Below are 19,080 nucleotides of genomic sequence, written 5' to 3' on the forward strand. Positions count from 1 at the left end.
TTTAACAAGTCATGTGTACCGCGTTTTTTGCACTTTAAGGCACACTTATAATCTGTTAATTTTCTCAAAAATCAACAGTTTCCCTTATAATCCGGTGCAGCTTATGTAGTAGTAGTAGTATTTATTTATTGTCATTGTCAAGAACAATGAAATTGCGTTTGGGGCTTCCATACAACCCAAAAAAAGAAGAAAATAATAAATACCCCTTAAAACCCAAGTGTACATATTTAACCCAGTGTGACTCCAATGCAATAAGACAATCCTTAGCAATAATGTTCGTAGAAATTCAGACAAAGACCTGAGAAACATGACAAAATACAACAATGCAACCCATTCAATATTATTGTACTGTGAGATATGATATCAGATATGATAGTTATCTATTTAAGAAAGAGGGGGGGGGGGGGGCAGGAGGGGGAAGAGAATAAAGATATGATGCACCAATGCAGACCAGTTCATTGTATGAATTCTGGTTATGCTTACTGATCTCGAACCGATTTTATGTGGTACATGATGCTCAAAATGTTTTAGTACGACTTTGGTAAGCTACGAAGCCGTACCTCTTGATGGATTGTCGGAGCATTACGGCTACCGTAGTCAGGAGCCTTGCGGAGTAATCTGGGTCCAAAAATCTGTCCTCTTCAGGTCCCAAAGTCAAACGGACACTGCGGCATCACTGAGAGTTAAAAACTGTCTAAATTCTTTCATCTTTAATAAAATGATCAGCATTGCTCCTTTACCAGGTGTAACAATTAAGTTTAACTTAGGCATCCATGAAAACAGAATTTATTACATTTAACGGAGTTAGAAGTTAGCAGGAAGTTCGTTCGCTAGTTTCCACCTAAACATGATATACCGCATTTTGCATATCAGCATAAGCATTTGTTAGCAAAGCATTCTTCATTGCATCAGCATGTGTGTGTGTGTGAGTATCACTCTTCATTGCACGAATGTGTGCATGTGTATTTGTGTGTGGATCACTTCTCAGTGAATCAGCATTTCGGTTTAGGTGTGTGTGTCATTTCTCACTCAATCAACGAGTGCACATGTGTTTGGGTGTGTGTTTCTCTTCATTCTGAGTCAGTGTGTGTAGATGTGTGTGTGAGTGTTCATCACTTTGGTGTTTTGGGTAAACCATGGCCTGAAGCGTGCCCTGGGGTCCTGCCCTCCTCCTTTTCAGTCTGTTTGTCACCAAACTTCTGCTCAAAGTTCTGTCCATCCTTGTTCTGACCCCAATTGGGGCAGTCCTTTCTCCAATGTCCATGCTCACCGCAGGTGAAACCTGCATCTTCTGTGTTTTGTCTGTTCTGAGGTGGCTTTTGACCTCAGTAGCTCCTTCTGTCTCGGTCACGCCCTTTTTTCTGCTGCCCGATCATGCATGTTGATCCATCACTGCCCTGCACAGTGTTAATGCAGAGTTATCAAGGACAGCATTATGTTGCTTGGCCTCACTTTTCATCCGGGCTTAATGGGCGTCTCATCACAGCTCTGTCAGCAGAAGCTGTCTGGGAATTTTCCCCCGTGTAATGAAATGGGCCTTAGGTTTAGCGCTCTCCATCTCCTTTGCATGAGATCCCTTTCCTGCAGCACCATTGACATTTTCAGATTGTTGTTGTTGTGGGTCCAGCTGCTGCAGCATTTGGTCAGGGTCACGTCGAAGATGGTAGAGGGGAGAGCAGGAGTCCAGGTCAGCCTCAGCTTCCAGGGACGGCAAAGCACCCTGTAATCAAGCATAAAGAGAAAAAACAAAAACAAAACAAAAACAGACGAACAGGAAAATGATGTTGTGTTGGCTGTGTCACAAAGAGAGGGGAGAATCACCGGGCCAGGCCCTGTGTCAGCCTTCTCTCCCCCTTTTTTCTTTCTTTTTTTTTGTTCTCACGATATAATCACTCATAGCCCACCAAGTTGACAGCACAACACAGGTACATGTTTAAATTCTTAAGATCATGTTTAAACTCACACATCAACCGTCACTGTCACCATGTTCATATTTCACACACTGAAACACACAGAGAGCGTGTCTCACATGCAGAAACACACACGGAAACCTCTGAGCTCAACTTGGAAACAATTTAAAGTGTTTCTGCACCACAAGCCAGTCTCTATTCTACCTCTATTTCATATGCTGAACTTTGGCTGTAACTTAGAAAATTTTCACAGTTTCTTGCCACAAAAGCCAGTCATAGACAAAGTTAAATGTGGAATTTAATGTGGGCTGCAACTCTAGTCTCAACGTAGAATGTTTTTAGTTTTTTGCTAGAGCCAGTTCCTATGTCACACTGGAATTCAGCCTCAACTTATGATGTTAGTATCTTGCGCCGAAAACCAGACACCAACAAAATTTACTGTGAAAATACGTGTAACTTAGCGAACAGATTGATTTAGAATGTCCAATATGCACATTTCGGTATTTATATTACAACAGGCTATGCTCACGTTATTATCTGTTGGACCGGTCCTCTGTTCGCCTTGCCTCACGATCTCACCACAGGCCAAATCTGCCTTCCTCAGCACACCAAAGATCCGGGACGATCTGATTTCCTCGTGTCAGCATTGTTCCCACATCATCATAATTAATGTTGTTCCAGGTTCAACATTGCAAGTGACCAATCACCTTCTTGTGACGTCATTCCTTTGCGACTTCGAAATACCCGCCTTCGAGTATTTCGAAATACAAGTGAAGAAGCGAAAAACCGCCGCCTGTCCGCCGAATTTGAAGTCAATTCGCCTGTCCGCCGAATTTGAAGTCAATTTAGGATACTTTCCTTTAATAAACGGTAAGCATTATACATATGTTCCTCACTTGGCTTGCTGTTTGTTTGCTAGCGATAGGCTACTTGACGACAGCATTAGCTAACCAGTGTTCTCTAGACCAGCGTTCCCCAACTTTTTGGGTGTTTCGTGGCCCGGGGGTTGGGTCAGGCAAAATTGCAGTAGCTTCCCTGATCATTTTACAAACATAAGTGAAGAGAATCTGGACTAAAAGGCCTAGACTTATGGTTGTGTGCTGAATCTATGAATCAAACTATCACCTGGAAACATAATTAACTGGTCCATAGCTGTGAAACTGGACATGAGTTCTTGATTCTATGGAGATTAACAGTAATCCAGAAATTTACAAATTTGTCCCAGGGACATCGCGTAGATGTTGTCCCTGGGACATCGCGTAGATGTTGTCCCTGGGACATCGCGTAGATGTTGTCCCTGGGACATCGCGTAAATGTTGTCCCTGGGACATCGCGTAAATGTTGTCCCTGGGACATCATGTTAAAGTTGCCAGAGACATACCATATGAAAGTTTAGCTTCTTTTAGCCCCTGTTTGTTTTATATTATTTTATATATATATTTTTTTTAATATTATATTTAATATTTACATTGTATTGCAAAAAACCCCAAAACAAGTTAAAATGAATTAATGAATATTGACTAATTAAACCTTCGTTATTTTTCCACCAGAAATGGACGACATAATTAGAAGAAGTGTTCTGAATGACGAAAAAAAAAGAACTGGAAAAGACACACAACTTTGTGTGCATGTGTCACAATGCCAGGAGGACCCATTCAGTGTTGTGTTAGAAAAATTGAACTCATTAACCCTTCATGGACATTATAAATGTTTAAATGTTGCCTCAGGTAAAGACAGGAAAAGAGACTATTACAAATTCAACTGCATCAGAGCTGGGGAAAAAAGTCGAAACAGCTACAGAGCAGTGGGCTGTAAGGCCTATGTTTCATTTAAAGTACTCAAATGTTGGAAAGACCACACAGTCATCGTGCAGCGTACATATGATAAGCATGATGGGCATGATCCTTCGGACCCAAAAGACGCACATTTCAACAATATTTCCAGTGATTTGAGGAGGAAGATTGAGGAACTGCTTTCCCTTGGAACTAAGCCAGCCATCATACTAACCGAATGTCATAAATGGGCCAAAGAACATGGACACAGAGATCTTCACAACAGAGAGCATTTTGTCACACCACGTGACATTGACAGTGTTAGAACCTGCATGATGAGGAAGAAGCACTTTAACTGTGGAGACAGTCAAAGTGTACATACCTTACTTAATGGAAAACATCAAGAACATGTTCTCTTCTATCAACCATACACATCTGACCAAGAACTAATGATTGTTTTGCAGACACCTGTAATGAAATCAAACATGGAGAACTATGCAAAACAGTTAGTATTTGTTGACACCACGCACTGCGTTAACCAGTATTCATTTCCCTTATTCACACTTGTTGTAAGAGATGATCATAGGCATGGAGTCCCTGTGGCCTATGCTATTGTCAGCAACGAAAGTCAGAAAACCCTGGAAACTGTTCTTGGAATAGTTTGTGAGCATTTCCCAACTTCCCCGAGGTAAATAATACATTGACAGCTATTAATTTTGAAATAATTCCTTTTCAAAAAAGTTATAACATGCCAGAATCTAATGCTATAGCTGCAGCATGGGCTGCAAAAAACTTTCCTTTCCAGTTGTTAAAGTTATTCCTATAGGCTGTATGCAGTATTTTATATATCTACTTGTGAGTTGAAATGTTTAATTTGGCATTGAAGTGGTGCTTTGAGATAGCAAAAACATTTTCATACTGTTTAATCTCATTTAGTGTTTTCTTTTTTTCTGTAGAGCATTTATGGTTGACAAAGACTTTGCGGAAATAAATGCTTTGCAGAAGGTTTTTCCAGAGTCAGCTATCCTTCTATGCTGGTACCATGTCTTGCAGGTAAACCACATTGTTTTCTTTTCACGTTGTCTAAGATGCACCTGAAACACATTTTTACAACAGGGTCCTGTTGTTATGATTTGCCTCATTGTGATATTCACCTACTCAGGTTAATGAATATAAAGGGATAAAATGTTGAGTGACTATGTCCATCCATTTAAGACCACAGTGCACTCATCTTCTGGTGGCTGCTTCCCAAAGCTCTTTTTGACATTTAAAAATATGTTTGCCTGGTTGATTTCTGTAATGCACAGGTCCTCTTGTCCAGTGAGTGACAAAGTTATTTTTGGACGTCAGCTTTCTTTTATGCTTTTTGTACAGCTGCTCCTCTGTCTCTCTCTCCAGATTAACTTTTTTTCTCTTACATTCACAGGCTGTTAATCGATGGCTTTCAAAATCAGAGTCCGGGGTCCATGGGCTTTCTAACACCCAAAAGAGAAATGAAATCATTTCTTTCTTTTGTAAGCTGAAAGCTTGCACATCTGTAAGTGTAATTTGTCTATTTCACATTTTGATTTCTTGATTACACTAAGAGCATAATAGCTTTCAGTTGCTAAAAAAAGTTACAGAGAGATACAAAATAGATTTTTGAAACAATTTCTAAAACTGGCTTCTTATCTTGCTTATCAAAACAAGTACTTAAGCTGTGCAGAACATCATTGTGTCACCCACTGTGCAGGAGAACTTGTGAGTGGGATTCTTTCACAGACAGATGCTGAAACCAAATATGCTTATAGGTTTAGTGTTCCTTCTTAGCCATTGTAAGGGAAGAAATAATTGCTTCTTAATACAAAAACACGACATATTATTAATAACTTAAAATTCTTAATGTTATTCAATAAAAGGAAAGGGCTTCAATACATAATATTAAAGATTTCAATAGGTCTGTTAAATGGATTGAAATATATTCTGTTGCATCCAATTCTCTTAGGAGGACGACTTTAAAGCCACATCAGCAGAGTTCTGCCAGACATTTAAGCAATACCCTTTGGTGTGCCAGTATTTTCAGAAGCACTGGGAAGGCATTGGCCACATGTGGTGTGACTACGGCCGTCGCTTCAGTCACGCTCGTTCTGAAACAAACAATGTGATTGAAAGGTATGATTTATTATTTTGACCTCATTCAATTGTATTGCTGAAAAAAAGATATTATGCTTTAATCCAAGAGGCTAAACTGAGTAGGTTCGTCATGTCATTGCCAGAACAGGTTTTAGGCAAATCCTTTAAATTCTAGCAGCGTTTTTTATGTTATCACAACAAAAAACAGAGTAGGTGGATTTGCCTAAATCAGCTAAACCGGCACAGAGCATTCCTTTATAAAAGACGTGTGCAATAGGTATTCCAATTTTTTAAAAAATAATACAGTCTTGATTAAAACTTTAAATTCCTTCAATTACAGTTACTAATCATTTCAAATAACTGTTTTTCAGATTTTTCCACCGCCTGAAATACCAGTTTTTATCTGGCTACAAGAATAGGCGTTTGGATGATCTGATTGAAGTGCTCCTAGGGAAGGCCGACGACTACTTCTCAGTCATAAAAACCCTGCAAGATGTGGGCCGCATGAAAAACAGGTTTGCTGACACCTTGTCTCAAGTTTCAGACTCTGCTTCAAGACTGATGGAAAGTGGTTGGGCTCTTAAAATTACAGTCAAGAACAGCCATGGAGTTAATGCATATCAAGTCCCATCTGAGTCAAGAGAAGACATGGTGTATGATGTCTGCCTTGTTGAGTCCTACTGCAACTGTACATATGGCTTACGAGGACTTCTTTGCAAGCATCTAGTGTTACTTGCAAAATTAGCAGAGGCTGACAATGACATCTATCCAAACATGGAAACAGACCTTGGCAAGAATTGCAGTGAAAGAAAGGCATTACTTTGTACACTGTGAGGACTTGAAAGTGATAAAAATGCCAAGTTTGTTTGGGAAATCTGTGTTTTTTTGCATCGGCTGAAACACTTCAGTGCACTTGTTGTACGTTCTCTCACTATAACACATGTGCTTGCCTGAAGGTGGCTTGTAGCCATTTTAAACAAATGAAAAACTCTCTGAAAAGTCCTCTATCAACTTTGAATGACACTCCTGTAGTTGAAAGCACAGACAAAAAATGCACAGAAGATGCAGTTGGAAAACTAAATGCTGTTTTAGACACAGTTAAACAGTGGGCATTCATTCCAGAGGGTATTACTGCAATGATAGATGAACTGCATACAAATGTCTTAAAAACAAAACAAGTAGGCAAAAGTATATGCCAGTACGAAATAAAGACGACAGATAATGCACGCAAAATTAGGCCATTGTATTCTAGCAAGAAACGTTCGGCCAGCATCGACATTCCAACAGTCTGAAAATGAATGTGAACAGTCGATAACCACTGAAAGAGAGACATACTCTGGAGAAAATGAAAACCTTTTGGAATACAAAACAAAAAAGAGAAGAGTTAAAGCTAAGTATATGCACAAGTAGACTTTTGTGTGACATTTCAAAGGGACTGCATCCATTACTTCTGTTTATTGAAACCTAAAGCTGAATAGCTGTCTTAACTTTCTGCCAAGGAACAGATGAAAAGAAATTGTTTGCTCTCTCAAGCAGTTGTTATTTATGTGTGTTATTCATTACTTTGGCTTGGTTGCTGTTTTTGATACAAATTCATCTGTGCCCATTGTAATATTTTCATATGTTACTATTTTTATATTGCTATGCATTATAAATAAAGGATTACTTATTACTATTAAAGGTCTGCATTTGTAATTGTTGGTATTATTTATAAAATATGCGCTCTTAAGTTTTTTGCTCCATAAAACAATACCTGTCACTTTTTGGACATAGAGTATCAGCTGTTGAGAATCCTGGCTCATACAAAATAGAAGTAAAAGGTTTCAACATCCAGCCTTTTTATGATTAAATACAAAGTGTAATAACAGAGTTATTGGGGTGTGATTTTGTTAATAGTTAGTCTTAAGTATAAGTTTAATAGTAATGAGTAAGAAAATATAGCCAGAATAATGGAATGAGACTAACACCTGACCTCACACTGAGATTTGGTATGAAGTGGCATGTTTGTGCTAATGCTGACATTGGGGCTCAGAGTTCCTCTGTGTGTATATATTTGTGAACGTTAACTTGGCTAATGTCCAAGGGTTTGACTGCTTTCCTGTTGGATTGTATCACAAAGAACAGGGATAAGAGCACCAGTGGCCGTGCACACCCTCATCTCTCTCCTTCACCCGATCATTAGTGTTGGAAACCGGCATTAGCTCAGAGTAGATTAGACTTCAGTATAGTGCAAGTGATTTGATTTTATGATTATTTGATTCAGTTTTTTCTGTGTTCAAGCTCAATTACTTTAATAAAATATGTTGAATTCAAACAAATAAATAAACAAATAAACTGTGGACATTACCCTTTTAAACCTTTCTGAAACAAGACAGGTAAAAACCAGTGTATAAAAGTTTACATAGGTATAAATAGCTCTAACACTTTACTCCAGCCTGGCGTCCACACATGTGGACATCACATTTTGGGTTATTTAGACCAAAATACTAAATCTTGATCAACAAGTGCCTGATATACAGTTATGAGGACATTATACTGCAACTGTTCTATCGAAATTTCAAATTAATGTCCTCATATGTGGCTCTCATTTTTCTCAGAAACAAAAATTAGGTAAAAAAAACAAAACCTGGTAATTCTTTCTTTTTACATTCATCGGGTTCCAATCGGCCCAAATATCAAAGAGAAATTAAAAATGCATGCCATGGAAGATTTCGGGTCTTAGGGGGTTAAAATGACCAGACCCCTCCGGCCTGTTTTCCAGGCCACTAAATTAAACCCAGTCAATTACCAATTGAACAGAATAAAAACCTACGAGGTCCACTAATAGTCCAAAAGTCCAAATCTTTAATAGAAAAGACAGGCAGAACTCAAACAAACAATAATCCAAACGAGGAGCATATATACACACTGGAAAGTAAATAATTATAAGTTATTAAATCAGACTAATTAAATACAGTAAAACTAATAAGGGAAGACGAACACACGGGAAATAAAAATAACAGTGTAAACATACCAAAACTCAAAATAAAACAGGAAAGCTACTACAAACCGAGTGTGACACAATTACATTCATATTGAAACATATGTGATAATTTTCTTTCTTTGTAGCATTTTTAAGATGTGTGTTAGAACAGTCATTATGCTGTTTGGATTAGGAACCAATCATTTTTGCCAAATAGTTAACACAAACTTAGAACAACAATGAACAATTTTCAAGATTCTGATTTACAGAACAAACAAAAGTCACAAAAGGTTTCATTATTTAAGAAACAAGATCAAGTTTTTCACACAGGAATGAAATGACAGAATCCAGTGCAGCGGGGCCAAAGGTGTGTGTCAGCAAACTGAAGGTTGAGGAATCAGTCAGCTCATGTTTAAGATTGTGTTGGATTTTGAGAAGAGTCTGTCTGTTATTAGAAAGTAAGATTAACAATGTTACACCAATAACCCAAACACGGGGAAATGACAAATAATACCAAAAAAGATACAACTTTCATATTGTTTTACTAACTTACTTTGTCATATCAGCACTTGAATGGTCGATGCCTTTACAGACCATGTCTGTTGTGACATCGCAGGCCAATCTTCCGGCAAACCCGAGGGCTAGCTCCCCAGCCTCCTCTTCACTCAGAACACTAAACACTGTTACTTTAGTTTTGGCCTTCTTAGGCCTGTCAAGAATCATTGCGGGCAGTTTGGCTTTACGGCCCTAAAAAAGAAAAAGTGCAAACACCAAAAGAGCAGAGAGAGACACACACACGCGCACAAAGTTAAATGCTTTTGTTTACATGGTGTAATTGTGTATATGTTGCAGCAAATGCACAATTTCCAGCCACATTGTCACTTCATTGATACGAGTAACCCGGATTTATTTCAGGTGACATCAAAATCACGAAATGTATACCTACCCCAATCAAACCTCTGAAAACATGAACTGACATGTTCTCTGCGTTGATTCTGCGCTTGATCTCGTCTTCTGTTATTGTGTAGGTTTTCTTTTTTGAGCTTGGTACAGATAAGCGACCATGCACTCTGTAAACTGTACTAGTTCCTTCTGAATCAGTTTGGAATTCTGTATCTGCATCGATCCTGTCAACATCATCAGCAGCAGCATTATCTGTACTCAGACTTGTGCCGTATACTTCTGCTTCTTTTTCGTTGTCTTCAGTCTGTGTACCTTCATCTCTTTCAGTCTGTGTACCTTCATCTCTGACTGTCAGTCTTCCTATCTCACTGTTACTTGTCGATTTGCTGCAGATGTTCTCTCCCTTAGGAACTTTTCCTTTGTCATTCGCTGCCTGATGCTTTCCCTGATGACATTCTCCACTGGCTACTTCTATTGCTCCTCCTGTATAGCCACCCACTATGCTGCACAACTCCTTTCCCTCTGCTGTGCTGCACTGTGCTGTTACATAAAGAAGAATGATATAAACAGCACTATATCAATTTAATTGTGAAGAGAAATCCCCACAATACGACACAGTTATGTCTAAAATAGTTTTGTGTAAAAACTGGATCTTGAAACGTCCACTTTAATTACACAGTCCTGGTGTGCAAAGGCAAAATTACGAAAAAAAATTTCACTTTAAACATTTTTGGACATTGTTTAGTTATATTGTGACTTACTCTCACAGAAGATACAGATGCCACAAACAGACTTTGAACAACGCATGTGCTTGTATGCACCACATTTCTGGCACTGCACCTGTGAATTAAAAAAAAAAAAAAGAAGAAGAAATAAACAAACAAAAAACAAATGAACAAAGTCCATTAAATAAACCATCTATATGGCTAAGGACATGTCATAGTGTACCCGGTCTTTGGCTGCAATCACACACCAGCACTGACTGCACTTCCTAGTTCGATCTGCAAAATATAATTTGTTTAAGTACAAGTTACATTTTCCAATGTTAGAGAAAAAGAAGGCAGCTAATTTTATCTTTACCTATTGAGGAAAATAAGTAGTGGCAAAGTCGGGACCTGAGCTTTGTGATTTCAGTGTTGTACTCCTCCACTTGTGTTTTACCGTCAATGAGAGATTGGGCAAACTAATAATTGACGAAGAAGAAAAAAAAAAAAAAGAACAAAAAGAATTAGATTAACAAAGAAATGTTTGTTTGTTTTGGTCCTCTTGGGTATGTCACAAAACTGTTTTGTAAAAAGATGGATATGGTAGGCTTGGGCCTTGAGCTTTCCTAATGAGGGACACTGAAAAGTATCATGCACTAGAGAGAGTGCAAAATCTGTGCAACTTACAAACAAGGTCCAGTGGCTGCCGTTTTCCAGACAGGCTCCAATCAATTTCTCATACATCTGAAAGATGTTTTTCTGGAAATAAAAATAATGTGACAAGTATGTTTTTCTGTCAAGAATGACACTGCAAAACTGCAAAAGCTTGTCAGGTGAGACTTGTAATTAATTCTGCAGATACACAAACATATAGAAAGTGTCATTTTTGGTTTACATTAATTAATTTCTATAGTGTGTACAAAACAAATCAAGACCACAGACTCAACACGCACCACTCAATTTTTGGTGTTCTTTATCAGTTGGCCAAGACAGAAATGTTTTAATCTGTGTGCATTGCTTTTGAGCAAGTCTTTACACAGAAAAGGTTTCAGAAAGGTATTTTTCAGGTTCTTCTGACAAGGCTTCAATTTTGGAAAATGCTGTTTGTTTATAGTGGCAACTTATAAACCCTTTGTGATAAGAACATAGTTACCACAGTCCAAGTCATACCTTCAAAAAGTATGCACTTTGTGCTCTTGTGGACCCATCCAAAATTTTTCCAGTGATTTGGCTTGGTATTGGATAAATGTGAGGGAAATTCTATAAAAATAACATAAATACACCTATGTTTTCAAATACATTACAAAAAACGTAAACATGCTATGTCATTATGATCAAACAAGCTTTTCAACATACCTCACACTGCAAATAGATTAGGCCATCTATTACCTTATAAAACAAATAAATAAATAAATACATATAAATAAAAACAGAACTAAGGAATACGATTCATTAAGTAAATTGTACAATAAAGTGTATTTAAAGCAGAATTTAACATTAGTTTTATGACAACATAAAAGGATTTTTATGTCAAGAGGTACCTCATCTGAAATGTTAGTCTGGTCAAACAGGGATTTCAAACTTGAAATACCAATAGAGTTTGGTCCAGCTACTCCCACAAGGTAATCTGTGAGAAAGCATATGCTGTAGTCAACAGATATCATTTTCTTTTTGCATGCTGCAACCATCATCCATTTCAGTCTTCTAGGAGCTTTGTCTGGTTGTAGTTCTTTTTTCTCCTCCTCTCCCCTCATCTATTAATTAAATTGTTTTCTGACCTTCCTAACTGTTTCCGACCTGTCTTCCCAATGTGATGTTTAAGCAATATATGTATGGTCAGAAGGGGGTGAAATTTTCATTGCAGTTGTACGTGTAACATTGCATGTGATAATAAAAGGCTTGATTGGTTGATTATTCAACATGAGTTGACATTTACCTGACATTGTGAAGGAGTCACAGTTTCTGTAAGGGTGTAAGAACATAACATGTGGATTTGTTACACTTCTTTTTCACAAGTTAATAACAATCAATAATTTTCATTCCATTATTTACAAGCTATCACACGATGTCCCAGGGACAACATCTACACGATGTCCCAGGGACAACATCTACACGATGTCCCAGGGACAACATCTACACGATGTCCCAGGGACAACATCTACATGATGTCCCAGGGACAACATTTACGCGATGTCCCTGGGACAACATTTACGCGATGTACCAGGACAAATTTGTAAATTTCTGGATTACTGTTAATCTCCATAGAATCAAGAACTCATGTCCAGTTTCACAGCTATGGACCAGTTAATTATGTTTCCAGGTGATAGTTTGATTCATAGATTCAGCACACAACCATAAGTCTAGGCCTTTTAGTCCAGATTCTCTTCACTTATGTTTGTAAAATGATCAGGGAAGCTACTGCAATTTTGCCTGACCCAACCCCCGGGCCACGAAACACCCAAAAAGTTGGGGAACGCTGGTCTAGAGAACACTGGTTAGCTAATGCTGTCGTCAAGTAGCCTATCGCTAGCAAACAAACAGCAAGCCAAGTGAGGAACATATGTATAATGCTTACCGTTTATTAAAGGAAAGTATCCTAAATTGACTTCAAATTCGGCGGACAGGCGGCGGTTTTTCGCTTCTTCACTTGTATTTCGAAATAATCGAAGGCGGGTATTTCGAAGTCGCAAAGGAATGACGTCACAAGAAGGTGATTGGTCACTTGCAATGTTGAACCTGGAACAACATTAATTATGATGATGTGGGAACAATGCTGACACGAGGAAATCAGATCGTCCAAAGATCCGGGTCACAAGGCACCAAGTTGTTAATTTCTCCCAATTCTTTCATCTTCGGGCTGAAGGAAGGACAACACTCGGTGTATAGATGCTCAATCAACAATCATTTTATTCCATACAATTCTTGTTATTCCATACAACACTTTTGAGCATAAACCATCTGGAGGGGAGATGAACGCGGGAGGGTGTCAGCCTGATCTCGAAGTGTCTGAGCATTTCTCACATTCTTATAGCTTCAGCCCCCCTCCAAAGTCATAAAACCTAAACATCCACATTCTTTCTCTCTCTCAGTGAGCCTAAGTTATGACCTAAAAGATTAAAACTAATAAAACAAGTTTAAAAAAAGAGAATTTTTCATTTGTTTACATTTTGTATGATGGATTATGCAGAAAAAGCAGAATTGGGCTGAAAGATCTATCGCTTTATCACCTATTCAGGTTGTAAATCGTGTTTTTAAAAAGTAACTAAGTAACTAAGTAATCAGTAAAGTAACAGGATTACTTTTTGGGGGACGTAATCAGTAATTAGTTACTGATTACTTTTTTCAAGTAACTTGACCAACACTGTTTGTAACCTTCACTAAAGCTGTTTTTGTGCTGTGCTGAGCTCTGAAACCTGACTAAAACTCTTCAAATAAGCCATTCCTCTGCAGATGATCTGTTAGCTGTTTGACAACTACTCTTTCAAGTATTTTTGATATGAAAGGAAGGTTGGAGAAGCCAGTTCAGTCTAATAACAGATTAAATGCCATTCTCAACACGGCCTATAATTAGCCTATAATGAGCTAAGATCGCTGGGCAGTAACAGTACAAAATAATCACTGAAAAAAGAATTTGTTGTCTTATATTTACAACCACTGTCAGATCTGTCAGCTTTAGCGCCTACACAATTTCGACAAATTTAAAATAACCGCCCAGCGGATGAACTCCCTGAGTTTTTTGCGACCAATTAACCAGTATCTGTCCAACAGTTTCTGGCCTCATCTCTAAAGTCCCTAACACAATTTAAAAGCGTCAACCAACCCAAACTTTGCCTCAAGCTCTATTTTTTGGCGTTTCCCAGCCAAGGCTTACCCTGAAGTTTTAAGTTAAAGTTACACGCCCGAAGTCCAACTTCTTCTGACCAAAAAAGCGCAGGTACCGTTCCAAACGGTAAGGAGACTCTAACTCCTAGTTATTCTGGAGTGCCCCAAGCTCCACAGTGACCAACTGACTATCCCTCTTCGAGGACAATGCCTAAGCGTCCTTGGCATTGGCAAGCGTTACCTCTGAGCACTGCGCTTCCTAGAACCCCCACGGTTCCGTTCTAAGATAATTTATAATACTTTGAAACAACCGTAAAACACCCAACAAAGTGTATGACTGAAGCAGGTCCAACCTTATAACCAAAAAATAACCAAATTCCCTAAGATACTAAAATCATTGAGCAGTCCAACTGCTTACCACCACGGTCCAACCGTATTAAATCCTTTTAGCGGTCCAACCGCATTCAATCATTACCAGCAGTCCAACTGCTTTTAAATCCTCAGTACTGTCATGAGATTCTCATCAAAATCAAAGCAGACATCCACCAGTAATTTCAGTGAGTAGACTTAAATCTTATCATGTCCAATTTGGCACACTTTGGAAATAATTCAACAGGTAGTGCCTTACCTTTTGGATAAGCCGGCTTATGCCCACTCACTTCGACCACTGGAATTCATGTCTGCCCGTCAGACCACCTCAGAGACCACCAAATTTCTCCATCTAAACCTCCAATCCTCCCTCCTCAACCACCGGACGAAGCCCCCAAATGTTAAGGTTCACAATTGAGGAGGGAGAGTACAAACCACCCATGGTCCAGAGGATCTTGGTCCAACAATGATTTTAATGAACACACGTGTGGGAAGACACTCTGTACGCAGACAGCCAGTAGTCCTCGACTTAATCAAAGCATGAACAGATATTTTATAGCATCAGGGTTTGATTTACTGACGCCCCTTCATGCGTCACAGATACATTTTATACATAGATTTATACAAGATGATCTTCTGGCTTTTACCCCAGAAGATCATCTTCTATTTTCATGGCTGGCCCTTCCTGTCTACCTTTCAGTTCTTGTCTTGTTCCTCTTTCTTGCCGAGACAACAAGGAACGGTTCCTCTTTTACCGAGACACTTTTGCAGTTACAGCCAGACATGAGTAACCTCTTCTCTAAATAAATCTAACTAATGTGTGTGTGTGTGTGTTGACCTCACATGCTCTCTGTGTCACCTGTTGCACTTCTGACCTTTCACCAGAACGGAGGCTCACTGAGACTATGTGTACGTCTTCTACTAAATAAATGTTTTAATCAAGAACCTCTACTAAACATAATAACTGTGTGCATAAGCATCTTAAGGCCTTCTTAAAGCTATCTGTTACTTTGTTAAAGCAATGATCATTTTAAATAACCTAGTGATTCAAATGGCCTCGTCTGGCCTGCTCCTCAGAATAACTTAGACTTTGCTTTCACTTCTGCAAAACTCTCTGCAAGCCTGTTTCCTGTCCTGTTACTTTTAGCCTTTCTGAAAGACACACTGTTTAACCCCTGAATGCAATATAAACTCCAGATTATATTATTAATGCAATGGTAATGATGACAATTATTTAACAATAGCAGTAAAATAATTTCCCTGCTCCACAGTAGCTATAATCAGTCTATTGCCTTTCCATTTTCTCTTTCACCACATTTTTTACTTCAGCTTTCTGCAGTTTCTTCACCTGATTAAATGGCTATGAAAATATTCTCCCAAGCATCTTGAAGTTGTGTCTGCTTTCACAACAAAAAAGGAAAGAGAAAACATGATGATCAGGAAGACTTGACTATAAAACAAGAAATACTTGTGGAACAGTCACTCAAGGTCTGTTGTGTTGTGTTCGTCCTGTGTTTCCAGTTTTTCTACTACTTTATTTATTTATGTTCATGCATTGGGCTTTTCCAACATTGTTCAGACTTGTTTTACCAATTATTTGAGCTCATACACGTGTTTTAAAGAAATCATGTGAACACTTAACTTAATGCTTGGACTCACTGCATATTCATGCATCAGCATTTTTTTTTTTAAATGGTTCTTCTCATATAAGAGTTTTCTATTTTATTTGAGAAACACACTTCACTGCACCAACATATGATTATTGTATGTTAATGATTATTGGCCACCTCGTCTTAAAAAAGCATCTGGACTTCTTTACGTTTCTTGAAGACATTTCACCTCTCATCCGAGGAGTTTCTTCAGTTCTATGAGTGCTTGGTCGAGAGTCCAAGATTTAAGCTCTATTAGGAAGGTCCCTAAGAGGGTCATGGACCCCCTATCAATTTTCTGCCCAATCACACAAGCCAGGGTGTGAAAACGGGTGTAGGTCACAATCAGCCAAGGTAGGTGAACCCATTGTGAGACCTTGCTCACCCTATCATGTGACTAACTGTGATCAAATGACCCAAAATGTGTGTGTGTGCACGTGAGTGAGTATATGTGGATGGGGGTGCGTTTGTGTGACTTCCTGCTCACAAAAGGGTAATCTCCACTCACCCTGGCTCAACCCCTCTAACTGTCCACTTTTCAATAAGATGCCACACAAATTATTTGTGCCACTCCAAAAAAATAATTTCTGTCCATTATAAAGGAGAACATCACAGCCTGATACCTGCAGGTCTGACATCAGCAGGTGTATCACTCCTTTTTCTACCTGGAGACAGCAGTCGCCTTATTGTTCTGACACACAACACAAAACTATCCACAACACTACACACTAACTACCAGTGTTGGTCAAGTTACTTGAAAAAAGTAATCAGTAACTAATTACTGATTACTTCCCCCAAAAAGTAATCCTGTTACTTTACTGATTACTTATTTTCAAAAGTAATTAATTATACTTTTTAAAAACACGATTTACAATCTGAATAGGTGATAAAGTGATAGATCTTTCAGCCCAATTCTGCTTTTTCTGCATAATCCATCATACAAAATGCAATCAAATGGAAAAGTCTCCTTTTAAAACTTGTTTATAAAAGATTTTAATCTTTTAACTTCATGCATCTAGCAAAAATTTAATTATATGCAACATTCTCTGACTTGAATAAATTAGTTTAACATTTAAACCTATTTTCTGCACATAAAATAAGATATATATTTTTTGTTTACACTCACTCTTTCAAATAGATGCAAGTAAAACACAGCAGAAAATAAATAAAGTCAAAGACTCAGCGGTCCTGTTGCTCTATTTTCACCTGTAAAGCAGGAGTGGGGTAGTCGGGGGTTTACCCTGGTGCAGGTGTGCCGCGGCGGTCAGTGGAAGAATCCGCAAGTTTCTCTGTGAGTTTCCCATTACGTCATAGCGCACTCGGTGCTTGCTTGGAAGTTTAGGGGGGTTTTTCGCTGTAAAAATAAGTTTTCTTCCCATGCACAACGGACACTAATGTTTTTGTCACTTTTTATGGAATCTAACTCAAAGTAAGGCCAGTACTTCCAGGCTTTAAACGCTGCATGCTCATACTCTCTCCCACACTCGATATATGATCCATTGTTGATCTGCACACAGCTGTTGTCATGAACGTCGCACTCGCTTACGTCACTGTCATGAGACCTTCCCGCAAAAAAAATCACGGTTTTAGTAACGCAGCGTTCCTACGGGAAAGTAACGTTAATCTAATTACCGTTTTTGCGATAGTAATCCCTTACTTTACTTTTTATTTGAAAAGAGTAATCGGATTACAGTAACGCATTACAAGTAACGCGTTACCGCCCATCTCTGCTAACTACATAAGACAACACATTAACTACACACTCCAAACACGCTAAACGTCACAAATCTCTCACATCTCAAAACTCGCTCTCTCTCTCTCTCTCTCTCGCCGTCACTCCTAAAACTTCCCCTGTTTTTTGTTTTTTGTTTGGTCATAAGCAGAGAGTGCTTGCTGGCGCTGTCCTTAGACAGTAAACGTGACGAAACTATTGAGGAAAAAATGCAGCGTATATATTGTTTATCATGACTCTGGTTTTACGTGGTGCGCGCGGAGCTACTTAAACCTGTAGCGTCTACATTACTTACGTAGTCAGCTACTTCCGTGCAACTGATATAAGATGCGGTAAGATGAACACTGCTTCAACCATCTGTTTGTTGAAAAATAGTAACGGACCGCATTTTCTCGTTAGTAACTGTAACGGCGTTGTAACGATAGGAATAGTAATTAGTTAGATTACTTGTTACTGAAAAAAGTAACACCGTTAGCGTTACCATCACTGAACACAGGTGAGGCCATAAATGGCAAGAAGTAAACATCCTCATAAGGACAGAAACAGAAGAATGTCTTTGATCATACAGTTTGAACCAAGGCTTACAAATTTAAGTAAAACAATGACAACATTTAACGATTTCAACCTAACACCTACCTTTGAAAGTGGGAAATCATTGCAAGGACAGAACCGTAACCACTAGATTAGTTTGCCTTTACCCAATATAGCCTAATATAAAAGGATATTCAGCAAAAAAAGGAAGACTTACCCCTCACTTTTTGCAAGCTTGTAGACAAAGCCTGTAGATAAACATCTTGAGGATGGATAGTTCAGGTACAAAGTAGTTTAAATTTTAGGATGAAGTTACAAATGTTTCAAAACTATTTTGGTTAGAAAATTGAGCAAGTGCAGTGCAGGCCCATTTGAAATGAAAGGTACAATACAATACAACTTTAGCACATTTAAAGACCAGAGGTACACCAAAGTGCTTCTCAATAATACAATAGTATGAAATAAAATTATAAGGTATTTAAACATGTGCTTGGACAGCCAATTCATCTATACATAAACCCCAGTGTTAATGGCCTTCCTCTAAACATAAAATGAAACTGACACTAATCTGATGGAAGCATAGCTGGACTGGCATACCGGGCATTTGCCCGGTG

At 38.5% G+C, this 19,080-nt stretch overlaps 2 protein-coding genes across 2 annotated transcripts; one reads left to right on the forward strand and one right to left on the reverse strand.

Annotated features, from left to right (window-relative positions):
* Positions 1 to 2,535: 2,535 nt before the first annotated feature.
* LOC146684878 (uncharacterized) lies at positions 2,536 to 7,478 on the forward strand. The gene is made up of 6 exons (XM_085443303.1): positions 2,536 to 2,780; positions 3,461 to 4,370; positions 4,639 to 4,735; positions 5,109 to 5,219; positions 5,667 to 5,833; positions 6,166 to 7,478. The coding sequence occupies exons 2-6, from the start codon at positions 3,463 to 3,465 to the stop codon at positions 6,626 to 6,628; spliced, it is 1,746 nt and encodes a 581-aa protein (XP_085299429.1). The 5' UTR covers positions 2,536 to 2,780; positions 3,461 to 3,462; the 3' UTR covers positions 6,629 to 7,478.
* Positions 7,479 to 8,615: 1,137 nt separating this feature from the next.
* LOC146684879 (uncharacterized) lies at positions 8,616 to 12,986 on the reverse strand. The gene is made up of 11 exons (XM_085443304.1): positions 12,939 to 12,986; positions 11,905 to 12,325; positions 11,720 to 11,752; positions 11,534 to 11,623; positions 11,051 to 11,122; positions 10,740 to 10,842; positions 10,608 to 10,660; positions 10,421 to 10,499; positions 9,703 to 10,199; positions 9,310 to 9,503; positions 8,616 to 9,201 (listed from the first exon to the last, which is right to left on the reverse strand). Exons 2-11 carry the CDS (start codon positions 12,115 to 12,117, stop codon positions 9,057 to 9,059), a joined length of 1,479 nt encoding a protein of 492 aa, XP_085299430.1. The 5' UTR covers positions 12,118 to 12,325; positions 12,939 to 12,986; the 3' UTR covers positions 8,616 to 9,056.
* Positions 12,987 to 19,080: the final 6,094 nt, after the last annotated feature.

This window comes from Copadichromis virginalis, linkage group LG20 (genome assembly GCF_057382275.1).
Source record: "Copadichromis virginalis isolate Kocher_CV1m ecotype Utaka linkage group LG20, C_Virginalis_male_GT1.1, whole genome shotgun sequence".
In the NCBI taxonomy this organism is placed as follows: Eukaryota; Metazoa; Chordata; class Actinopteri; order Cichliformes; family Cichlidae; genus Copadichromis; species Copadichromis virginalis.

Coding starts and splice junctions, on each gene's coding strand:
- LOC146684878 (XM_085443303.1), top strand. CDS start 3,463: ATGGACGACATAATTAGAAGAAGTGTTCTGAATGACGAAAAAAAAAGA. Junction 4,371..4,638: donor CATTTCCCAACTTCCCCGAG/GTAAATAATACA, acceptor TTTTTTCTGTAG/AGCATTTATGGTTGACAAAG. Junction 5,834..6,165: donor ACAAACAATGTGATTGAAAG/GTATGATTTATT, acceptor ACTGTTTTTCAG/ATTTTTCCACCGCCTGAAAT.
- LOC146684879 (XM_085443304.1), bottom strand. CDS start 12,117: ATGAGGGGAGAGGAGGAGAAAAAAGAACTACAACCAGACAAAGCTCCT. Junction 11,753..11,904: donor AGACTAACATTTCAGATGAG/GTACCTCTTGAC, acceptor TTGTTTTATAAG/GTAATAGATGGCCTAATCTA. Junction 10,661..10,739: donor CTACTTATTTTCCTCAATAG/GTAAAGATAAAA, acceptor TATATTTTGCAG/ATCGAACTAGGAAGTGCAGT.